Source organism: Salvelinus sp. IW2-2015, linkage group LG16, assembly GCF_002910315.2.
Source record: "Salvelinus sp. IW2-2015 linkage group LG16, ASM291031v2, whole genome shotgun sequence".
In the NCBI taxonomy this organism is placed as follows: Eukaryota; Metazoa; Chordata; class Actinopteri; order Salmoniformes; family Salmonidae; genus Salvelinus; species Salvelinus sp. IW2-2015.
Genome location: NC_036856.1, coordinates 36,583,110 through 36,601,763, shown reverse-complemented (window position 1 = coordinate 36,601,763; position 18,654 = coordinate 36,583,110). Strand labels below are relative to the sequence as shown.

General features: G+C 47.7%; 1 protein-coding gene across 1 annotated transcript; it reads right to left on the bottom strand.

Moving 5' to 3' along the window:
• Nucleotides 1-2,425: 2,425 nt before the first annotated feature.
• LOC139028919 (neurofilament light polypeptide-like) lies at nucleotides 2,426-3,985 on the bottom strand. Its single transcript, XM_070447437.1, has 3 exons — nucleotides 3,685-3,985; nucleotides 2,729-2,813; nucleotides 2,426-2,467 (listed from the first exon to the last, which is right to left on the bottom strand). The coding sequence occupies exons 1-3, from the start codon at nucleotides 3,966-3,968 to the stop codon at nucleotides 2,426-2,428; spliced, it is 411 nt and encodes a 136-aa protein (XP_070303538.1). The 5' UTR covers nucleotides 3,969-3,985.
• Nucleotides 3,986-18,654: the final 14,669 nt, after the last annotated feature.

Here is an 18,654-nt window from a genome sequence, read left to right as displayed (position 1 = left end):
AGCTGGGAGACAGATGGAGGATTCATAGTGGAGTTGGGAGACAGATGGAGGGTTCATAGTGGAGTTGGGAGACAGATGGAGGGTTCATAGTGGAGCTGGGAGACAGATGGAGGATTCATAGTGGAGTTGGGAGACAGATGGAGGGTACATAGTGGAGTTGGGAGACAGATGGAGGGTTCATAGTGGAGCTGGGAGACAGATGGAGGGTACATAGTGGAGTTGGGAAGACAGATGGAGGACAAATAGTTGGAGCTGGAGACAGATGGAGGGTACATAGTGGAGTTGGGAGACAGATGAGGGAATAGTGGAGCTGGAGGACAGATGGAGGGTTCAGTGGAGTTGGGAGACAGATGGAGGGTTCATAGTGGAGCTGGGAGACAGATGGAGGGTCATAGTGGAGCTGGGAGACAGATGGAGGGTTCATAGTGGAGCTGGGAGACAGTGGAGGGACATAGTGAAGTTTGGGAGACAGATGGAGGGTTCATAGTGGAGTTGGGAGACAGATGGAGGGACATAGTGGAGCTGGGAGACGATGGAGGGTTCATAGTGAGCTGGGAGACAGATGAAGGGTTCATAGTGGAGCTGGGAGACAGATGGAGGGTCATAGTGGAGTTGGGAGACAGATGGAGGGTTCATAGTGGAGCTGGGAGACAGATGGAGGGTTCATATTGGACTGGGAGACAGATGGAGGACATAGTGAAGTTGGAGACAGATGGAGGGTTCATAGTGGCGGAGGCTGGGAGACAGATGGAGGGTACATAGTGGAGCTGGGAGACAGATGGAGGGACATAGTGGAGCTGGTAGACAGATGGAGGGTACATAGTGGAGTTGGGAGACCGATGGAGGGTCATAGTGGAGTTGAGAGACAGATGGAGGGTTCATAGTGGAGCTGGGAGACAGATGGAGGGTTCATAGTGGAGCTGGGAGACAGATGGAGGGACATAGTGGAGCTGGGAGACAGATGGAGGGTTCATAGTGGAGGCTGGGAGACAGATGGAGGGTTCATAGTGGAGTTGGGAGACAGATGGAGGGTTCATAGTGGAGCTGGGAGACAGATGGAGGACATAGTGGAGCTGGGAGACAGATGGAGGGTTCATAGTGGAGCTGGGAGACAGATGGAGGTACATAGTGGAGTTGGGAGCAGATGGGAGGTACATATGGAGCTGGGAGAGCAGATGGAGGTTCATAGTGGAGCTGGGAGACAGATGGAGGGTTCATAGTGGAGCTGGGAGACAGATGGAGGGACATAGTGGAGCTGGGAGACAGATGGAGGGTTCATAGTGGAGCTGGGAGACAGATGGAGGTACATAGTGGAGTTGGGAGACAGATGGAGGGTTACATAGTGGAGTTGGGAGACAGATGGAGGTTCATAGTGGAGCTGGGAGACAGATGGAGGGTCATAGTGGAGCTGGGAGACAGATGGAGGGTACATAGTGGAGCTGGGAGACAGATGGAGGGTACATAGTGGAGTTGGGAGACAGATGGAGGGTACATTACTGGAGTTGGGAGACAGATGGAGGAACATAGTGGAGTTGGGAGACAGATGGAGGTTCATAGTGGAGCTGGGAGACAGATGGAGGGTTCATAGTGGAGTTGGGAGACAGATGGAGGGACATAGTGGAGCTGGAGACAGATGGAGGGTTCATAAGTGGAGCTGGGAGACAGATGGAGGGTTCATAGTGGAGCTGGGAGACAGATGGAGGGACATAGTGGAGTTGGAGACAGATGGAGGGCAAGTGGAGCTGGGAGACAGATGGAGGGTTCATAGTGGAGCTGGGAGACAGATGGAGGGTTCATAGTGGAGTTGGGAGACAGATGGAGGGACATAGTGGAGCTGGGAGACAGATGGAGGGTTCATAGTGGAGCTGGGAGATAGATGGAGGGACATAGTGGAGCTGGGAGACAGATGGAGGGTCATAGTGGAGCTGGGAGACAGATGGAGGTTCATAGTGGAGCTGGGAGACAGATGGAGGGTTCATAGTGGAGTTGGGAGACAGATGGAGGTCATAGTGGAGTTGGGAGACAGATGGAGGGTACATAGTGGAGTTGGGAGACAGATGGAGGGTACATAGTGGAGTTGGAGACAGATGGAGGGACATAGTGGAGCTGGGAGACAGATGTAGGGACATAGTGGAGCTGGGAGACAGATGGAGGTTCATAGTGGAGTTGGGAGACAGATGGAGGACATAGTGGAGCTGGGAGACAGATGGAGGGACATGTGAGCTGGAGGACAGATGGAGGGTCATAGTGGAGTTGGGAGACAGATGGAGGATTCATAGTGGAGTTGGGAGACAGATGAGGGGACATAGTGGAGCTGGGAGACAGATGGAGGGTTCATAGTGGAGCTGGGAGACAGATGGAGGTTCATAGTGGAGCTGGGAGACAGATGGAGGTTCATAGTGGAGTTGGGAGACAGATGGAGGGTTCATAGTGGAGCTGGGAGACAGATGGAGGGTTCATAGTGGAGCTGGGAGACAGATGGAGGGTCATAGTGGAGTTGGAGACAGATGGAGGTTCATAGTGGAGGTGGGAGACAGATGGAGGTTCATAGTGGAGTTGGAGAGACAGATGGAGGGTTCATAGTGGAGCTGGGAGACAGATGGAGGGTTCATAGTGTGAAACACTGGTGGGTGCGGAGTCCCGCACAGGCCGGGATCACATTATTGTGACAAGGTGGCGACCAACCTCAGGCAATACTGTTTGGACTTTAGAGGGGAAATGTTTTTACCATTTCTTTATCAGGGGTTGCCACCTCTGCCATACGATCCTTAATGTAGTGACAAGCCTCCATGAAGTCCTTATCTATCGTCTCCCTGTGTGAACATAACATAACATTTAGCCACTTGTCATAACATAACATTTAGCCACTTGTCATAACATAATATTTAGCCACCTTACATAACATTTAGTCACCTTTCATAACATAACATAACATTTAGTCACCTTTCAGAACATAACATAACATTTAGTCACCTTCCCTAACAATTCATAATGACAGAAAGACATATTTTAGCAGTGCTGCAATGGTCGAGTCAATTATCATAAATGGCAGTCGGGAGTGTTTCAAAAGATGACAGGCCTTGTGATAATCATACAGTAGATCAGCATTAGAAACAAACCCCCTGAGGGCCTGTTTCTGAGACAGAGTCAAGAAGTCAACATATCCCACACATCCTCCCTGTCACTGAATCATGCCTCACTCTGTGCGTGCGTGCGTACGTGCATGCGTGCGTGCGTGCGTGTACGCAGCAGAAGGGGTCAGCTCTTGGGGCCAGACCATTATAGGGTCGGGCCCCAGCAGAGGACTGCTTTTGTATTAATGTTTCACTCAGCACCTCTCATTCTGCTCTCATTTGGCCCTGAAGACTCTAGACTGAAGGCTCTACACTGAAGGCTCCAGGCAGGATGCAGCTGGCCCTCACCTGAACAAAGACCTGGATTGTGTGTCTGACATCAGAGACTAGAGTAGACACATTGGGGATGAAGGATGGACGTAGGCTGCCATAAGGAGACCTCAGTGGGATGAGAGGGGTCTGAATAGAGGTGCCATTTATACTTGTTCGACCAACTGTATATTTTCTTTGCAGATGGTTTGTTCACAGTTAATTTCKTTTCAGAAGACCTCCACTGAGATGGACATTTTCTGCAAAAGTTAAGAACCTTGATCAAGAAMTCCTGTCTCACCCTGCTTCTGGCTGCTCCTCCAGGAGTGCCTGGCTGGTCTCTGGGTCTTGAGGGTCTCCCTGGCCCTCTGTCTCCCCAGCCTGGGCTCCTGCTCCCTGGGCCATCTCTTCTGTGGCAGTGTCCTCTCCCTGGCCCTGGGATTCTCCAGCTCCCTCCTCCTGCTCCTCCTTCTTCCCCTGATCCTCCTGCATCTCCTCAGGCTCAGAGCTGTCCACCTCCTCGGCCTCCTCCTTCTCCTCCCCGCTCGACTCCTCCTCACTGGAGGTGGTCTCATACCTGGTCATTAACAACAACACAAACAAACAGCATCAATGAGACGACTGAAGTACCAAGAGACTTACCAAGTACCAAGATATGACAAGAAAAGGTCATTCAGCRCCATGTGTTCTGGCTATTTACTCACAGGGCTGGCCATTTACCTAACATTGATGTGTAACATCTTGGAATCTGTGAGCAGTGAGAACATGGCCTTGAAGTATATTGAGGGACATTCGTCTTTAGGATGTTATGAATAGATGGTTCATGGAACTTCTATAGGGCCCTTAATCAGAAAGGCTAAGGTCAGGCAGAGAATACTGTTCCTTCATGGATGTTTGTGAACCGATCTTTCAGGAGCCGCAGAATTCCCAGAATTCCTAAGGGAGAGGGGCGAATAGAGGCAGTGTAAGGAGAGTTCATGTGATCAGAGTCTGAAGGAGGGAAGTCTGTGCTGTGTTCTCAAGGCTATGTGTGTGTTTGTGTGTGTGTTTTCTCAAGGCTATGTTGTGATTAGGAACAAGGAGGGCATGGAGGAAACATCTGAGCAGAGGCAGGATAAACAGCACCCACATCCTGGTTTAGCTCAGGGGTCAGGGGCAACCATAACCTGACACAGTAAACCCCGTTTAAAAAAAGTTTAACTTGGGTCAAACATTTCGGGTAGCCTTCCACAAGCTTCCCACAATAAGTTGGGTGAAATTTGGCCCATTCCTCCTGACAGAGCTGATGTAACTGAGTCAGGTTTGTAGGCCTCCTTGCTCACACACGCTTTTTCAGTTCTGCCCACAAATTTCTATAGGATGAGTTAGGCTTTGTGATGGCCACTCCAATACCTTGACTTTGTTGTCCTTAAGCCATTTTGTCACAACTTTGGAAGTATGCTTGGGGTCATTGTCCATTTGGAAGACCCATTTGCAACCAAGCTTTAAACTTCCTGACTGATGCCTTGAGATGTTGCTTCAATATATCCACATCATTTTCCTCCCTCATGATGCCATCTATTTGAGAAGTGCACCAGTCCCTCCTGCAGCAAAGCACCACCACAACATGATGCTGCCACACCCGTGCTTCACGGTTGGGATGGTGTTCTTCGGCTTGCAAGCCTCCCCCTTTCTCTCCAAACATAACAATGGTCATTATGGCCAAACAGTTCTATTTTTGTTTCATCAGACCAGAGGACATTTCTCCAAAAAGTATGATCTATGTCCCCATGTGCAGTTGCAAACCGTAGTCTGGCTTTTCTTTTAGTTTTGGAGCAGTGGCTTCTTCCTTGCTGAGCGGCCTTTCAGGTTAGTCGATATAGGACTCGTTTTACTGTGGATATAGATACTTTGTACCTGTTTCCTCCAGCATCTTCACAAAGTCCTTTACTGTTGTTCTGGGATTGATTTGACCTTTTCACACCAAAGTACGTTCATCCCTAGGAGACAGAACGCGTCTCCTCCCTGAGCGATATGATGGCTGCGTGGTCTCATGGTGTTTATACTTGCGTACTATTGTTGTACAGATGAACGTGGTACCTTCAGGCATTTAGAAATTGCTCCCAAGGATGAACCAGACTTGTGGAAGTCTACAATTTTTATTCTGAGGTCTTGGCTGATTTCTTTTGATTTTCCCATGATGTCAAGCAAAGAGGCACTGAGTTTGAAGGTAGGCCTTGAAATACATCCACAGGTACACCTCCAACTGACTCGAATGATGTCAATTAGCCTTTCAGAAGCTTCTAAAGCCATGACATCATTTTCTGGAATTTCAAAACTGTTAAAGGCACAGTCAACTTAGTGTATGTAAACTTCTGACAGAGTGGAATTGTGATACAGTGAAGTATAAGTGAAATAATCTGTCTGTAAACAATTGTTGGAAAAATGACTCGTGTCATGCACAAAGTAGATGTCCTAACCGACTTGCCAAAACTATAGTTTGTTTACAAGAAATTTGTGGAGTGGTTGAAAAACAAGTTTAAATGACTCCAACCTAAGTGTATGTAAACTTCCGACTTCAACTGTAGATTACCTGGAAATGTTCCTTTTAATCATGTATATTGCTTATGCTTGTTTGTTGTGTCTTGATGTGTCTCCCGTGTAGCTGTGGGCTGAATGAACCGCATCAGGTAAATTAAAGAAAACAAAATGTTTTATACTGAGCTGAGTTCTCATCTGAGGTAAAAGTAGAGCCATCCCGACTGAGTCTGTTCTAGTTCTGATGAGGGGGGCCAGCAGTGTGTTAGCTAGGCTATGTAATGATGTGTGTGCTGGTAGGAGGGCCAGACAGCAGCTAGGGTATGCTAGCTACAACCGTGCTCTAGCATGAATACTAACCAGCCTGTTGTAATCACAGCCAGGAGAGAGGCATTTGTTTCCAGACCACCTCTGTCATCTAACTCACACTCATCAACATCAGACAGGCAAAGCACAGCCTAATCATAGGGCATCAAAGTCATACACTCGCACACAAAATAAACGCACGCGCACACACACATAAAGAGGAAGGGAGAGTCACAGTGGGGGCAGTGTGTCTATGGGAGAGACAGGGTGAAAGATAGAGAGAAAGACAGATAGAGTGTAGTAAAACAGCTAGGACTTACAGTATACAGGATACTACCCTTTACATCAAGACATTCAATCCAAACCTAAACCTTGATTTTGGACAAAATGACCTGAATTGATTATTACTAACAAGGATTATCAAAAAAAAACTTCTAGCAAACCAAAACCTGCAGAAGAAACACAGCGGAACCTGGAAATACCCTCAACCCAACACTGAGTAATGTTCAGGCTGAACCTGGAAATACCCTCAACCCAACACTGAGTAATGTTCAGTCTGAACCTGAAATACCCTCAACCCAACACTGAGTAATGTTCAGTCTGAACCTGGAAATACCCTCAACCCAACACTGAGTAATGTTCAGTCTGAACCTGGAAATACCCTCAACCCAACACTGAGTGAGTAATGTTCAGTCTGAACCTGGAAATACCCTCAACCCAACACTGAGTAATGTTCAGTCTGAACCTGGAAATACCCTCAACCCAACACCGAGTGAGTAATGTTCAGTCTGAACCTGGAAATACCCTCAACCCAACACTGAGTGAGTAATGTTCAGTCTGAACCTGGAAATACCCTCAACCCAACACTGAGTGAGTAATGTTCAGTCTGAACCTGGAAATACCCTCAACCCAACACTGAGTGAGTAATGTTCAGTCTGAACCTGGAAATACCATCCAACACAAACACTGAGTGAGTAATGTTCAGTCTGAAACCTGGAAATACCCTCAACCCAACACTGAGTGAGTAATGTTCAGTCTGAACCTGGAAATACCATCTCAACACAACACTGAGTGAGTAATGTTCAGTCTGAACCTGGAATACCCTCAACCCAACACTGAGTGAGTAATGTTCAGTCTGAACCTGGAAATACCATCCAACACAACACTGAGTGAGTAATGTTCAGTCTGAACCTGGAAATACCCTCAACCCAACACTGAGTGAGTAATGTCAGTCTGAACCTGGAAATACCCTCAACCCAACACTGAGTGAGTAATGTTCAGTCTGAAGTTGCTTCTGAAGCCATGAAGTAAAATARAATAATATCTAGGTCATTTTGTTATATAAAGCTACATTAATTCTAGAACAGAACAGACCTGACTGCAACTTCAATTAGACCTGAAGTGTGAAGTGAGATGTGTGAAAATGTTTGAGCCCAACAATGGCAGGAGAGTTTCACAGCTGTTTCACAGTACCCCTTGGAAATTGAAAATAACACTGCATGGAATAAGTACAAAAGTAAGCTCCTCAAGGACAATCCAGAGACACTATTTGCTGACTGCTACAAAGAGGGGAACGTAAGCAACTTAATTTTCCACACAGACCATCCACTGGCATGGTACAGTGCTATAAGAGCACACTGCCCCTATATCAAGAGAGAGGGTATTGGCCCAGGGTGGAAACTCAGAATWCTAGACATTGGCGAAAATGCAACATTTTACATTTACATTTAAGTCATTTAGCAGACTTTTAAMTCATTTAGCAGATTTAGCAGACGCTCTTATCCAGAGCGACTTACAAGCAACAACCTCTGTCAACAAGTCTGGAACAGTAACGGTGCAGGGCAAACTCATGCAGTTTTACGGGATCAAAGAGAGAGCACAGCAGGAAAACCTCTCTCTCTGTMACGARTCCCCATCCTGAGTGAGTCTGATCACACCTCATCCTCAAAATGCCCTGCATACGAGCAGCCCCAAGAGGAGTCACCCCTCTTCACTGAGCAGACCCAGGTCCCACAACTGTACTGCTACTCCATTATTGAGAGAGAGAAATTCACCGAGCTGGAGAGAGAGATGGTGGAGCTCAGATAGCTAGTCCACACACTCCAGACAGAACAGACCCACAAAACAGAGCAGAACAGCAACACCCCCCCAACAAGACCCGAAGGGCAGAAGGTGGAGATGGACGGCTGTCTGAGAGAGCTGGCTGCTCTACGGACTGAGGTGAGAGAACTTAAAGAGGAGAGAGAGGAACACATTCCACAGTTAACAGCAGTGAAGGAGGAGGGAGAGGAACATGTTGCAGCTAACAGCAGTGAAGGAGGAGGGAGAGGAACACTCACGGCACTAAGCTAACAAGTCGTGAAGGAGGAGAGAGGGGACACACATGGCACAAGCTATACAGCAATGAAGGAGGAGAGACGAGGACCACATGTTGCCAGCTAACAGCCGTGAAGGAGGAGAGGAGAGGAACTCATCAAATCAGCTAACAGCAGTGAAGGAGACGAGAGAGAACACAGGATCACAGCTAACAGTGAGTGAAGGAGGAGGGAAGAGGAACACTGTTGACACGCTAACAGTAGTGAGAGGAGGAGAGAGAGGAAACACAATGGCACAGCTAACAGCAGTGAAGGAGAGAGAGGAACACGATCACAGGCTAACAGACAGTGAAAGGTAGGAGAGAGAGGAACACATGGTCACAGCTAACAGCAGTGAAAGAGGGAGAGAGAACACATTCACAGTAACAGCAGTGAAGGAGGAGAGGAGAGGAACATGTATGCAGGCTAACAGCAGTGAAGGAGGAGAGGAGGACACACATCACGCTAACAGCAGTGAAGGAGGAGAGAGAGGAACACATCACAGCTAAACAGTTAGTGAAGGAGGAGAGAGGAACATGTCAGGCTAACAGCAGTGAAGGAGGAGGGAGAGGAACACATCACAGCTAACAGCAGTGAGGAGGAGAGAGAGAAGAACACGATCACAGCTAACAGAAGTGAAGGAGAGGAGGGAGAGGAACACATGTACAGCTAACAGCAGTGAAGGAGAGGAGAGGAGGAACACACACAGACTAACAGCAGTGAAGGAGGAGGGAGAGGAACACATCACAGCTAACAGAGTGAAGGAGGAGGGAGAGGAACACATCACAGCTAACAGCAGTGAAGGAGGAGGGAGAGGAACACATCACAGCTAACAGCAGTGAAGGAGAGAGGGAGAGGAACACTATCACAGCTAACAGCAGTGAAGGAGGAGGGGAGAGGAACATAACAGCTAACAGAGTGAAGGAGGAGGGAGAGGAACACACACAGCTAACAGCAGTAAGGAGGAGGGAGAGGAACACATCACAGCTAACAGCAGTGAAGAGAGAGGGAGAGGAACACGATCACAGCTAACAGCAGTGAGGAGGAGGGAGAGGAACATGTCACAGCTTAACAGCAGTGTAAGGAGGAGGAGAGGAACACATTCACAGCTAACAGCAGTGAAGGAGAGGGAGAGGAACACATCACAGCTAACAGTCAGTGAGAGGAGGAGAGGAACACTATCACAGCTAACAGCAGTGAAGGAGGAGGGAGAGGAACACACACAGCTAACAGCAGTGAAGGAGGAGGGAGAGGACACATCACAGCTAACAGCAGTGAAGGAGGGAGGGAGAGGAACACATGCACAGACGCTAACAGCAGTGAAGGGGAGGGAGAGGAACACATCAACAGCTAACAGCAGTGAAGGAGGAGGGAGAGGAGAGGAATACAACAGGCTAACAGCAGTGAAGGAGGAGGAAGGGAGAGGAACACGTATCACAAGCTACAGCAGTGAAGGAGGTATGGGAGAGGAACACAAACACAGCTAACAGGACAGTGAAAGGAGGAGGGAGAGGAACAGAACATACAAGTCTTAACTAAGCAGTGAAGGAGGAGGAGAAGGAACACGTGACAACGCTAACAGTAAAGGAAGGAGAGGAGGGAGATAGGAACACGTGGAACAGCCATAACAGTGAAGGGGAGGAGAGGTACACGTGACACAGCTACAGCAGTGAAGGAGAGGAAAGGGAGCGGTTAACGTTGACACATCTAACAGCAGTGAAGGAGAGGGGAGAGGAACACGTGACAAGCTAAACAGTAGTGACGGCGGAGGGGAGAGGACACGTGACACAGCTAACAGCAGTGAAGGACGAGGGAAAGGAACACGTGACACCAGCTACAGTAGTGAAGGAGGAGGGAGCGGAACACGTGACACAGCTAACCAGCAGTGAAGAGAGGGACAGGAACATGTGACACAGCTAACAGCAGAGTTCAGAACTTCATCCCTGTTCTCCTCTCTCCTGTGTTTAACTAAGGTTAATACCATCATGTTCTCCTCCTTCTTCCTGTGTTAACTAAGGTTAAGACCGTCATCTCCCTGTTCTCCTCCTCTCCTGGTGTTTAACTAGGTTGGACTCATCCCCCGTTCTCCTCCTCTCCTGTGTTAACTTAAAGGTTAGGACCCGTCATCCCTGTTCCTCCTCCTCTCCTGTATTAACTAAGGTTAGGACCTCAATCCCCTGATTCTCCCCCCTCTCCTCTTCCTTGTTAACTAAGGTTAGGAACCCTCATACCCGTTCTCCTCCTCTCTGTGTTAACTACGGTTAGGACTCATCCCTGTTCTCTCCTCTCCTTGTGTTAAACTAGGTTAGGACTCATTCCCCTGTTCTCACCCTCTCCTGTGTTAAATAAGGTTAGGGACTCCTCCCTGTTCTCCTCCTCTCCTGTGTTCTAAGGTTTAAGGACCTCATCCCCTGTTCTCCTCCTCTCCTGTGTTAACTAAGGAGGAGAAGATCCTAATCTATGTGTCTATCTGAGCCAGACAGCCATCTAGCCAATCAGCAACTCAGAAGCTCTGTGGGGGCGGATCAGGCTACTTTTTAAAGTTCATTAGGCATAAGGTCATCACTAGGAGAAAGTGGTGAAGCAGTAAGAAGGATGAGGGCAGACGGAGGGAAAAGAGAGGAAGACTCACTTTCGGTAGGAGAGTTTCTGATCAGCACCAAGACCAGTTCTGTAGCGTCTTCCATGGCCCTTCCTCTTCTCCTCTTCCTCTCTTCACTAGTTAAGGGGGAGAGAGAGACCGAGAATGGCACGATTCCCTATATAATGCACTACTTTTGACCAGGGCCACAATGTGCCTATATGGGGAATAAGGGTTTTATGTAGGCTTCAAAACATAGTGAATACAAACGTCTAACATAGTGTTTACTGGTTCTTAGGAAGATGGCATAAATGTAACTGAACCAGTAAATGTTTCCTGAAACAGATGAAATATCTAGGTCAGTGGTTATCGCTGGGTACTGGCAGGTGGTCCGTAATTTCGGTGGGATAAAATACAACAATCTTCCAAAATAAGAATAAAGTTGAGGTTATCTAACGGTTGTTATAAGCATTGTGACATGAACTTTTCAAACAATGCTAATGTTTATAAGCCTTTAATGTATTACGTTCACGTGGTAAAATGTACTACATTTGGACAGACAATAATAGTTTTATGTTAAATCAAATATGCGACGCGCTGTTGAAAGACGGTCTCAAAAGCGCTTGACTGGATCTTGCCTCACGGAACAGGATAAGGAGACGCCTGTCCCCAGACAGTATAACAATATCGCGGTGGACTCAAGATGACCAGAACATACGAGATAGGCGCTGTACATCCGCGCAGGACAGAAGCATGAGTCGCTGCACACCAGTGCCGCACAAGGATACGAAGACCCTGTGCGTGTCCCCATCCCCAACCATGTACCAACTCGTTACAACTAGCATTCTCCGTCTCAAAGCGGAAAACAAAATCACGTTTCACCGAGAGCAGTGTGTGCGCGGCGCGGCGGAGACCGAGGCAGGGATTTTGTCCAGGTCTGGATAGAAGCAAACACTTGTGTGTAGTGAGGCGTATGTGCAATAGTGAGAATTATGTCTGTCCCTCCTATTGTTAGACTACTGTTGGGGTGGTATTGCTCATAGAGTTCGGAGTCTGTGTATTAGGGTTTTTGTGGAGCGTACATTTGTTTACTGTGCTAGCCAGGCACGTTTTGTGGGCGATGTATGAAGTGACATCACATTTCAAATAGAGACATTTTCGATGCTACTTAGAAGTGAAGTGTCGATCGAGAACTTGTCAGGCTAGTTCACTCTATTTTATGTAGGTATCTAGGTTTTGTGATGGGCTCATATTAACTCCGTGGGTGATATCTGGTGCGATGTATGATTAGTATGCACTAGTCTTTTTGAACTATGACACGAGACACAAGGACCGGCTCGTAGTCACTGTATAGATGGAGACCAAAACTAGATCACGTGCTATTTTCATACACGGAACCAAGAACTCTGCATCAGCTTTATATTAATCACTAAATGTATACAAACAAACTTAGGCTTTTGCTCGTCTTACCTGTTGCATCTCTCCAGTAACCCCTTTGCGACGTGCTCCAGATCTTATGCGTACTCTTCCAGCTTAAAGTATATCTCGTCTTCGAACTCGTGTGGCGGAGATCGATGACCTCAGCTGCGAGTAGGGCTTCTGCTACTCTATACAGCGCTAGCTGACGCGGCTGTTCGCAAGCACTCTCATCTCTACTGAACATCTTATGGGGTATGGAGTGATTCCGTGGCAAGGGTGCCCACGCCGCTTTCCGCTATTCGGAGCGCAGTGCAGTAGAGTCGCACACCATCACAATCGTCGTCCGGACCCTTCTCACTAAGACTTGCGTCGTTTCCCTTGCTAACAGGACAGGCACTATCCTCTGCACATCCTATTGTTTCCCACATAATCTCCTATTGGGGAGATAAGCTATTGACATCCTGAATGAGGTAGAGGCCCTAGATTAACTCACGGTTAATCGGATCGTCTCTTGGCATAGGGTACGAGCTGGTGGCAACAGCGCGTTGAAAACACTGTATCGGTTATTATTATTACGAGTAATTTGCTTCACCAGGTAGATCATTGTTTTGGATGAATAGTAGAAGTTGGCTTTACGATGTTATAGATACAGCATGTGAGCTCTGAGATGTCTTGTGTACTTGTCCGCTTTATCACTCTTGTCGCTGTGATTATATGTCTCGTGGTAGTTTTTGTTGTTTATATTGATTGTAATAAATAGTAATAGGGTCTCAATCTATAGTATGTTTTCTATGCATTGATGCATCAAGAAATTTTACAGACGCAAGAAATCACTTTCCCTCTTCCAAAAAGAAATGTCAAACTTCAAAAGTGTGAGGTACAGAGACAAAAGATAATAATACTGTTGGAGCTGCACTGATGTCCAAATGGTACCTTTTTCCCCTTAATACTGCATTACTTTTGACTAGGCCCTGGTCTAAATAGTGGCACTATTAGGGAATAGGTGCTATTTAAGAGGCACCACAGCTGATGTAGAAGCGTGACCCGGCAGGGATCTCTCTGATGTTAGTTTATGAACGGGTGAGAAAGACACAACTACTGTCTGGGTTTCCCCTTTCCAGACAAACCCAGAAAAAAAGGTAAAAAAAAACAAAAAAAAAGAAATTTGGAAGGGAGGGGTTTGGAAAAAAGGATTATCTCCTTCACTACTCCTCATCTCTGTCTCTTCTTAGACGCCAGAGGTAAGTGGAGATATCCCTTCATCTACTCTCATCTCTGTCTCCAGATCCAGAGGTAAAGATGGAGGAGGTGGAGATATCCGTTCATCTACTCTCATTCTGTCCTCCAGACCCAGAGGTAAAGATGGAGGAAGGTGGAGAAAAAAATATCTTTCCCTTTCCCCCCAATTCCTACTCTCATCTCTGTTCTAAACCCAGAGGTAAAGATGGAGATATCGCCTTCACGTACTCTATCTCTGTCTCCAGACCAGAGGTAAAGATGGATGATCCTGTCATCTACCCCCTTCCTCATCGTCTGTCTCCAGAGCCAGAAGGTAACGATGGAGGAGGTGGAGATATCCTTCATCTACTCTCATCCTCCTGTCTCCAAGACCCAGAGGTAAAGCATTGGAGGAGGTGGAGTATTCCTGTCATCTACTCTCATCTCTGTCTGCCAGGACCAGAGGTAAAACGATGGAGATGATCCTTCATCTGACTCTCAGTGCTCTGGTCTCCAGACCCAGAGGTCCAAGATGGAGGAGGTGGAAATATCCCTTCATCTATCTCATCTCTGTCTCCAGACCCAGAGGTAAAGATGGAAGATTCCCTTCATCTACTCTCATCTGCTGTCTCCAGACCCAGACCAGAGGTTAAAGATGGAGGATAGAGATATCCCTCATCTACTCTCATCTCTGTCTCAGACCCAGAGGTAAGAATGGAGCGATGGAGATATCCCTTCATGGCTACTCTCAGTTCTGCTCTACCATCCCTCCTTCTCGTCCCTCTGTCTCACTTTCCATCCCTCCTTCTTGTCCTCTGTCCTCTCTCTCGTCACGATATCTCCTTCTCGTCCCTCTCTCATCTTCACTCTCCGATCTCTCCTTCAGGTCCCTCTCTCTCTCACTTCTTCCAATTCTCCTCTCGTCTCTCTTAACCTCCCATCTCTCTTTCGCCGTCCTTCTCTCTCCCATCCCTCTTCCCCGCCCCTCTCTCGTCTCACATCTCTCCTTCCTGTCCCTCTCTGCTCTCACATTCTCTTCTCATTCTCTCTCTCTCTCTCCATTCCCTCCTTCCGTCGCCTCTTCTGCGTCACTCTCCCATCTCCTTCCTGTCTCTCTCCTCTCTCACTCTTCCTTTCTCATTTCCTCATCTACCTGCCCCCGAATCTGTATATCAGCACGTTCTCTCCTCCTCATGCCTGCATCGTCCTCCCCCCCCCCCCCCCGTCCTTCCTCCCCCTCTCTCACGTCGAGTGATGTGTTTGGAGTGAGAGTCAGACACGTAGTCCAGACCAGCGCTCCAAACGGGTCAACGACAGCATCATCAGGTCGTCTCTTGGTCAGGTCTGGGGGTGGTGACTGAACCTATCACAAACAATCAGGACTCAAACAACAACAAACAAGACGTAACAACAAGACGTCAAACAAAAACACTCACATGGTTGTTCTCCTCCGAGCCACCAGGTGTCACTGCGCCTGGTTGTGCCCCTCCCTTTCCAGGACTGGCTTTGTGGGGAGGCATGTGGCTCTCCTCTGTACCGGGACCAGAATGAGTGCGGTCAGCCACAGGTCCCAGTCCCCTGCCCCACTCTTGCAGCCCTCTCTCTCTGGGGTAGGTTGAGGCTCTAAACTCTCTTGTTGGTGCTCCCTCTTCTGCCCACCCTCCAAGGATAAGGTAGGGTGGTGTGAGATGTGTGGGCCGTATAGTCTCCTCCTCCTGGATCAGTTTAGACCACAGACCCGCCCTTCCCCTCCTGTCTTCTCCACTACCCCCTCTGTTCTAGCTTTCTTTCCACCAACCCACACTCTCACATGCCCATGGGTGCCTATCCAGGCATCCGGAACCCTCTCTGTGACCTGCTTTCTCCAGATAAGCTTACGTCGCTGTGGTCTGCATGGCTCTTCTCCCCTGACTGTAACTGCTCCTCTCTAACTTCTCCCCCTCTTCTCTCCCTTTCTTTCTTCTCTTTCTCCCTGCTCAGTGGTACTCCCCGGAGGAGCGGACGAGGGATGAAGAAGGAAGGGACGGATCAGAGGATGATGCTGCTGTAGTGTTCCTCTACAGCCACCAGGTTTGTCACAACCACCATCACCACTATCACCACTCTGCCGCATGTCCTCTCTCTCTCTTGTCTCCACTTTCTCCTCCTCCGCTTTCATCACCGAGCACCATCATCTCTCCCTCCCTCTCTTCCGTCACATTCTTTCTTCCTTCTGTCCACTGCTCCTCTTATTCTCTCCTCCTCGTCTCCTCTCGTCTCTCTCCCAGACACACATCCCATTTCTCCTTCTCCTCTTCTTCACTGGTTTTCCCACAGATCTGTCCTCCTCCACTGGTGCCCCTCCCTCCACCACCCAGACTAACACCTCTGTCGCCATCTATAGCCTCCTGCTGTTCACGTCGAGCTCCTCTTTCATTGTCGGTTTTGAACTGTCCCGCCCCCAACGTTGACTCCTTGGAGGGAAGCAGGAAGGCTGGGGCTGTGCTACAGTCAGTGGGTGTGGGGGGGAAGCTGAGGAAACTCCTGTGTCTTGATGTCTTCTTCTTTCTCTACCCCTCGTCATCTTTTGACAGAGGACCTTCCAACACTATGGTCTTCCTGTGGACTATCTCCTTCCACCATCCTGATTGGTTGAACTGGACTCCTCTGTGCCCGCCCCTCACAGCCCTCCATGGCTGTTCTCCCTCGAAGCAGCACAATCCGGACTTTCCTACCACTGGATCACCCTCTTGCTTGGGTGCAGTGGTATCCTCCGCTTGTTAGCCTGCTGAGATGGATGAGTAGTACAGGCAGTCAGAAGGGCGGTGGGGCTCTTTTAGGAGGAGGAGGGTGTTTAAACACTGTTCTCAAGTGTCCTGCTGCACACAGCAGAGGAGGAGGAATCAGTTAGAACATAGCAACATATTGACAATTGTTAACTGACAAACGCTCAACCAGCCAAATGGAACTTCTGTTGGCTACCCTGGCTCTAGTGGTGAGGGCTGTGCTTCACTGCCTCTTCCAATGAGGGGGCGCTCTCTCTGACTCATCACTGGCACTTTCTCTTCCTTGACCTGAAAGTGACCTAGGCTGGGGAGGTGTGACCTGGAGAAGAAAATGTCAACTTTATGCTAAGCAAATGTCCTTTCTTTCACACATACCATTAGCAAGCAAACAGGTGGCCTGGCAAACCTTTCACTGTTGTTTTTCAATATTTGTAGCAGCAACCAACCAGGCATCCCACGCTTTGGCTTGCTTCTGCCTAAGCAGGTTTTGGTCCTTGGATTGGAGACCAGATGCAGCTGGAAAGTGGTGTTGGAGGGCCAGTAGGAGGCATCTTCCTCTGTCCGCCTAAAAGTATTGGGCAGGAGTAATTGGGGATTGCCCTGTGTAGGGTGCTGTCTTTTGGATGGGTGTAATGGGGGTTTGACTCTCTGTGGTCACTAAAAAGACCATGGCTATTGTTAGACAGGGGTGTTTAACCTCTGGTGTCCTGGCTACATTCCAATCCTGACCTCATACCATCATGGGTCACCTAATATCCCCAGCTTCCAATTGGCTCATTCACCCTGTAACATATTTCCCAGGTTGGTTGCTGAAACTGTGAATGTGTTTCTCAGTCGACTTAACCTGGTAAAATAAAAATTCAAGATCAATTCAACTATGTTGGATGAAAGTTTAATGTCCAGGTATTCACGTCTTAGGATGAATGATTTCAACCAAATGAAAGCATATGGAGATCATTTAAACCCCAAATACAGTTTCTAAGAAGCTAACGTTAGCTAGTTAACAAGCCTAATCACTACAGTTAGCGCTTATTGTGGTTTTGCGTTCGTTTTTTGGTCATCCTCCCAAGCTAGCTCTTCAAATGCCCATGCAAAAACAAAAGCTAGCGACAAAGTGTCAGTTGGCTTAAGTTAGCTAACAATGAATTTGTCAATTATATCAAGATATCATGACACTGGCAAACCATCTCATTAAAACAAAGACCACTAGCCAATAACATCTACTAGGCTAATACTTTTGAATTTTGATGGTGGATTTTAGTTTTCTCCTCAAGGCTCTTGGTCTGGTCCACAACTGTAGGTAGCTAGCTAGGCCTACCTGGCAGTGCAGATCAAGACGGATTGTGAGTGGTCTCTCTTTGCTAGCTAGCTACAACTTTTGACACTCTCACTGAAACCTATAGCTAACAGTGCTACCAAGTAACAAAAGCTTGCTAAGATTAAAGACAATCTAATGTTCAGTGACGAATGAGATTTTTTACACATAACTTTGAACTGGACTTACAGTTTGCACTTGTTAGAATATTTTCCAGCGATTTCTGAGGCGTGTCCTTCAACGCCGTAAAGCAGGTAGTCACGTGCCAATGTTCCCCAATGCAGAGTAGGAAGTAGCCAATGTACACACCGTTTCGTGTTTTTAATAGCTCTCTAACTAGCAGTAATTTAATACGTGACCCGGCGTTACTCTCATTGGTTTTTTGAAATGATCAGTCAGTCTATGAACTAAGAAAGCGCTCACATATGGTGTGGATAACGTATGACACGGTAAACAACGCTTTTAGTGGACAAGTTTACAAACTGACATGGCAGGCTTCTAGCAAGCTTAACGTTAGCTAGTTAAAAACTAACTCTAACAAGTCAGAGCTGCTTCAAAATCGAATGATGGATAAACAACATCTTGTGCGATGGAATGATACTGAGAATTTGCTGTTGATAGCTAGCTAACGTCACTACTAATTTGTTGCTAGGCGTTTGGTCAGCAGACCGACACAAACGTGAGCCAGTCCAACGAATGTGTTAATTACGAGCCATGATATCATGAAAATGTAACGTTATCCAACTAAGCTAAATGCAGTGTAAATTCAACAAAGTCCTGTAACTAGCTGTCCATT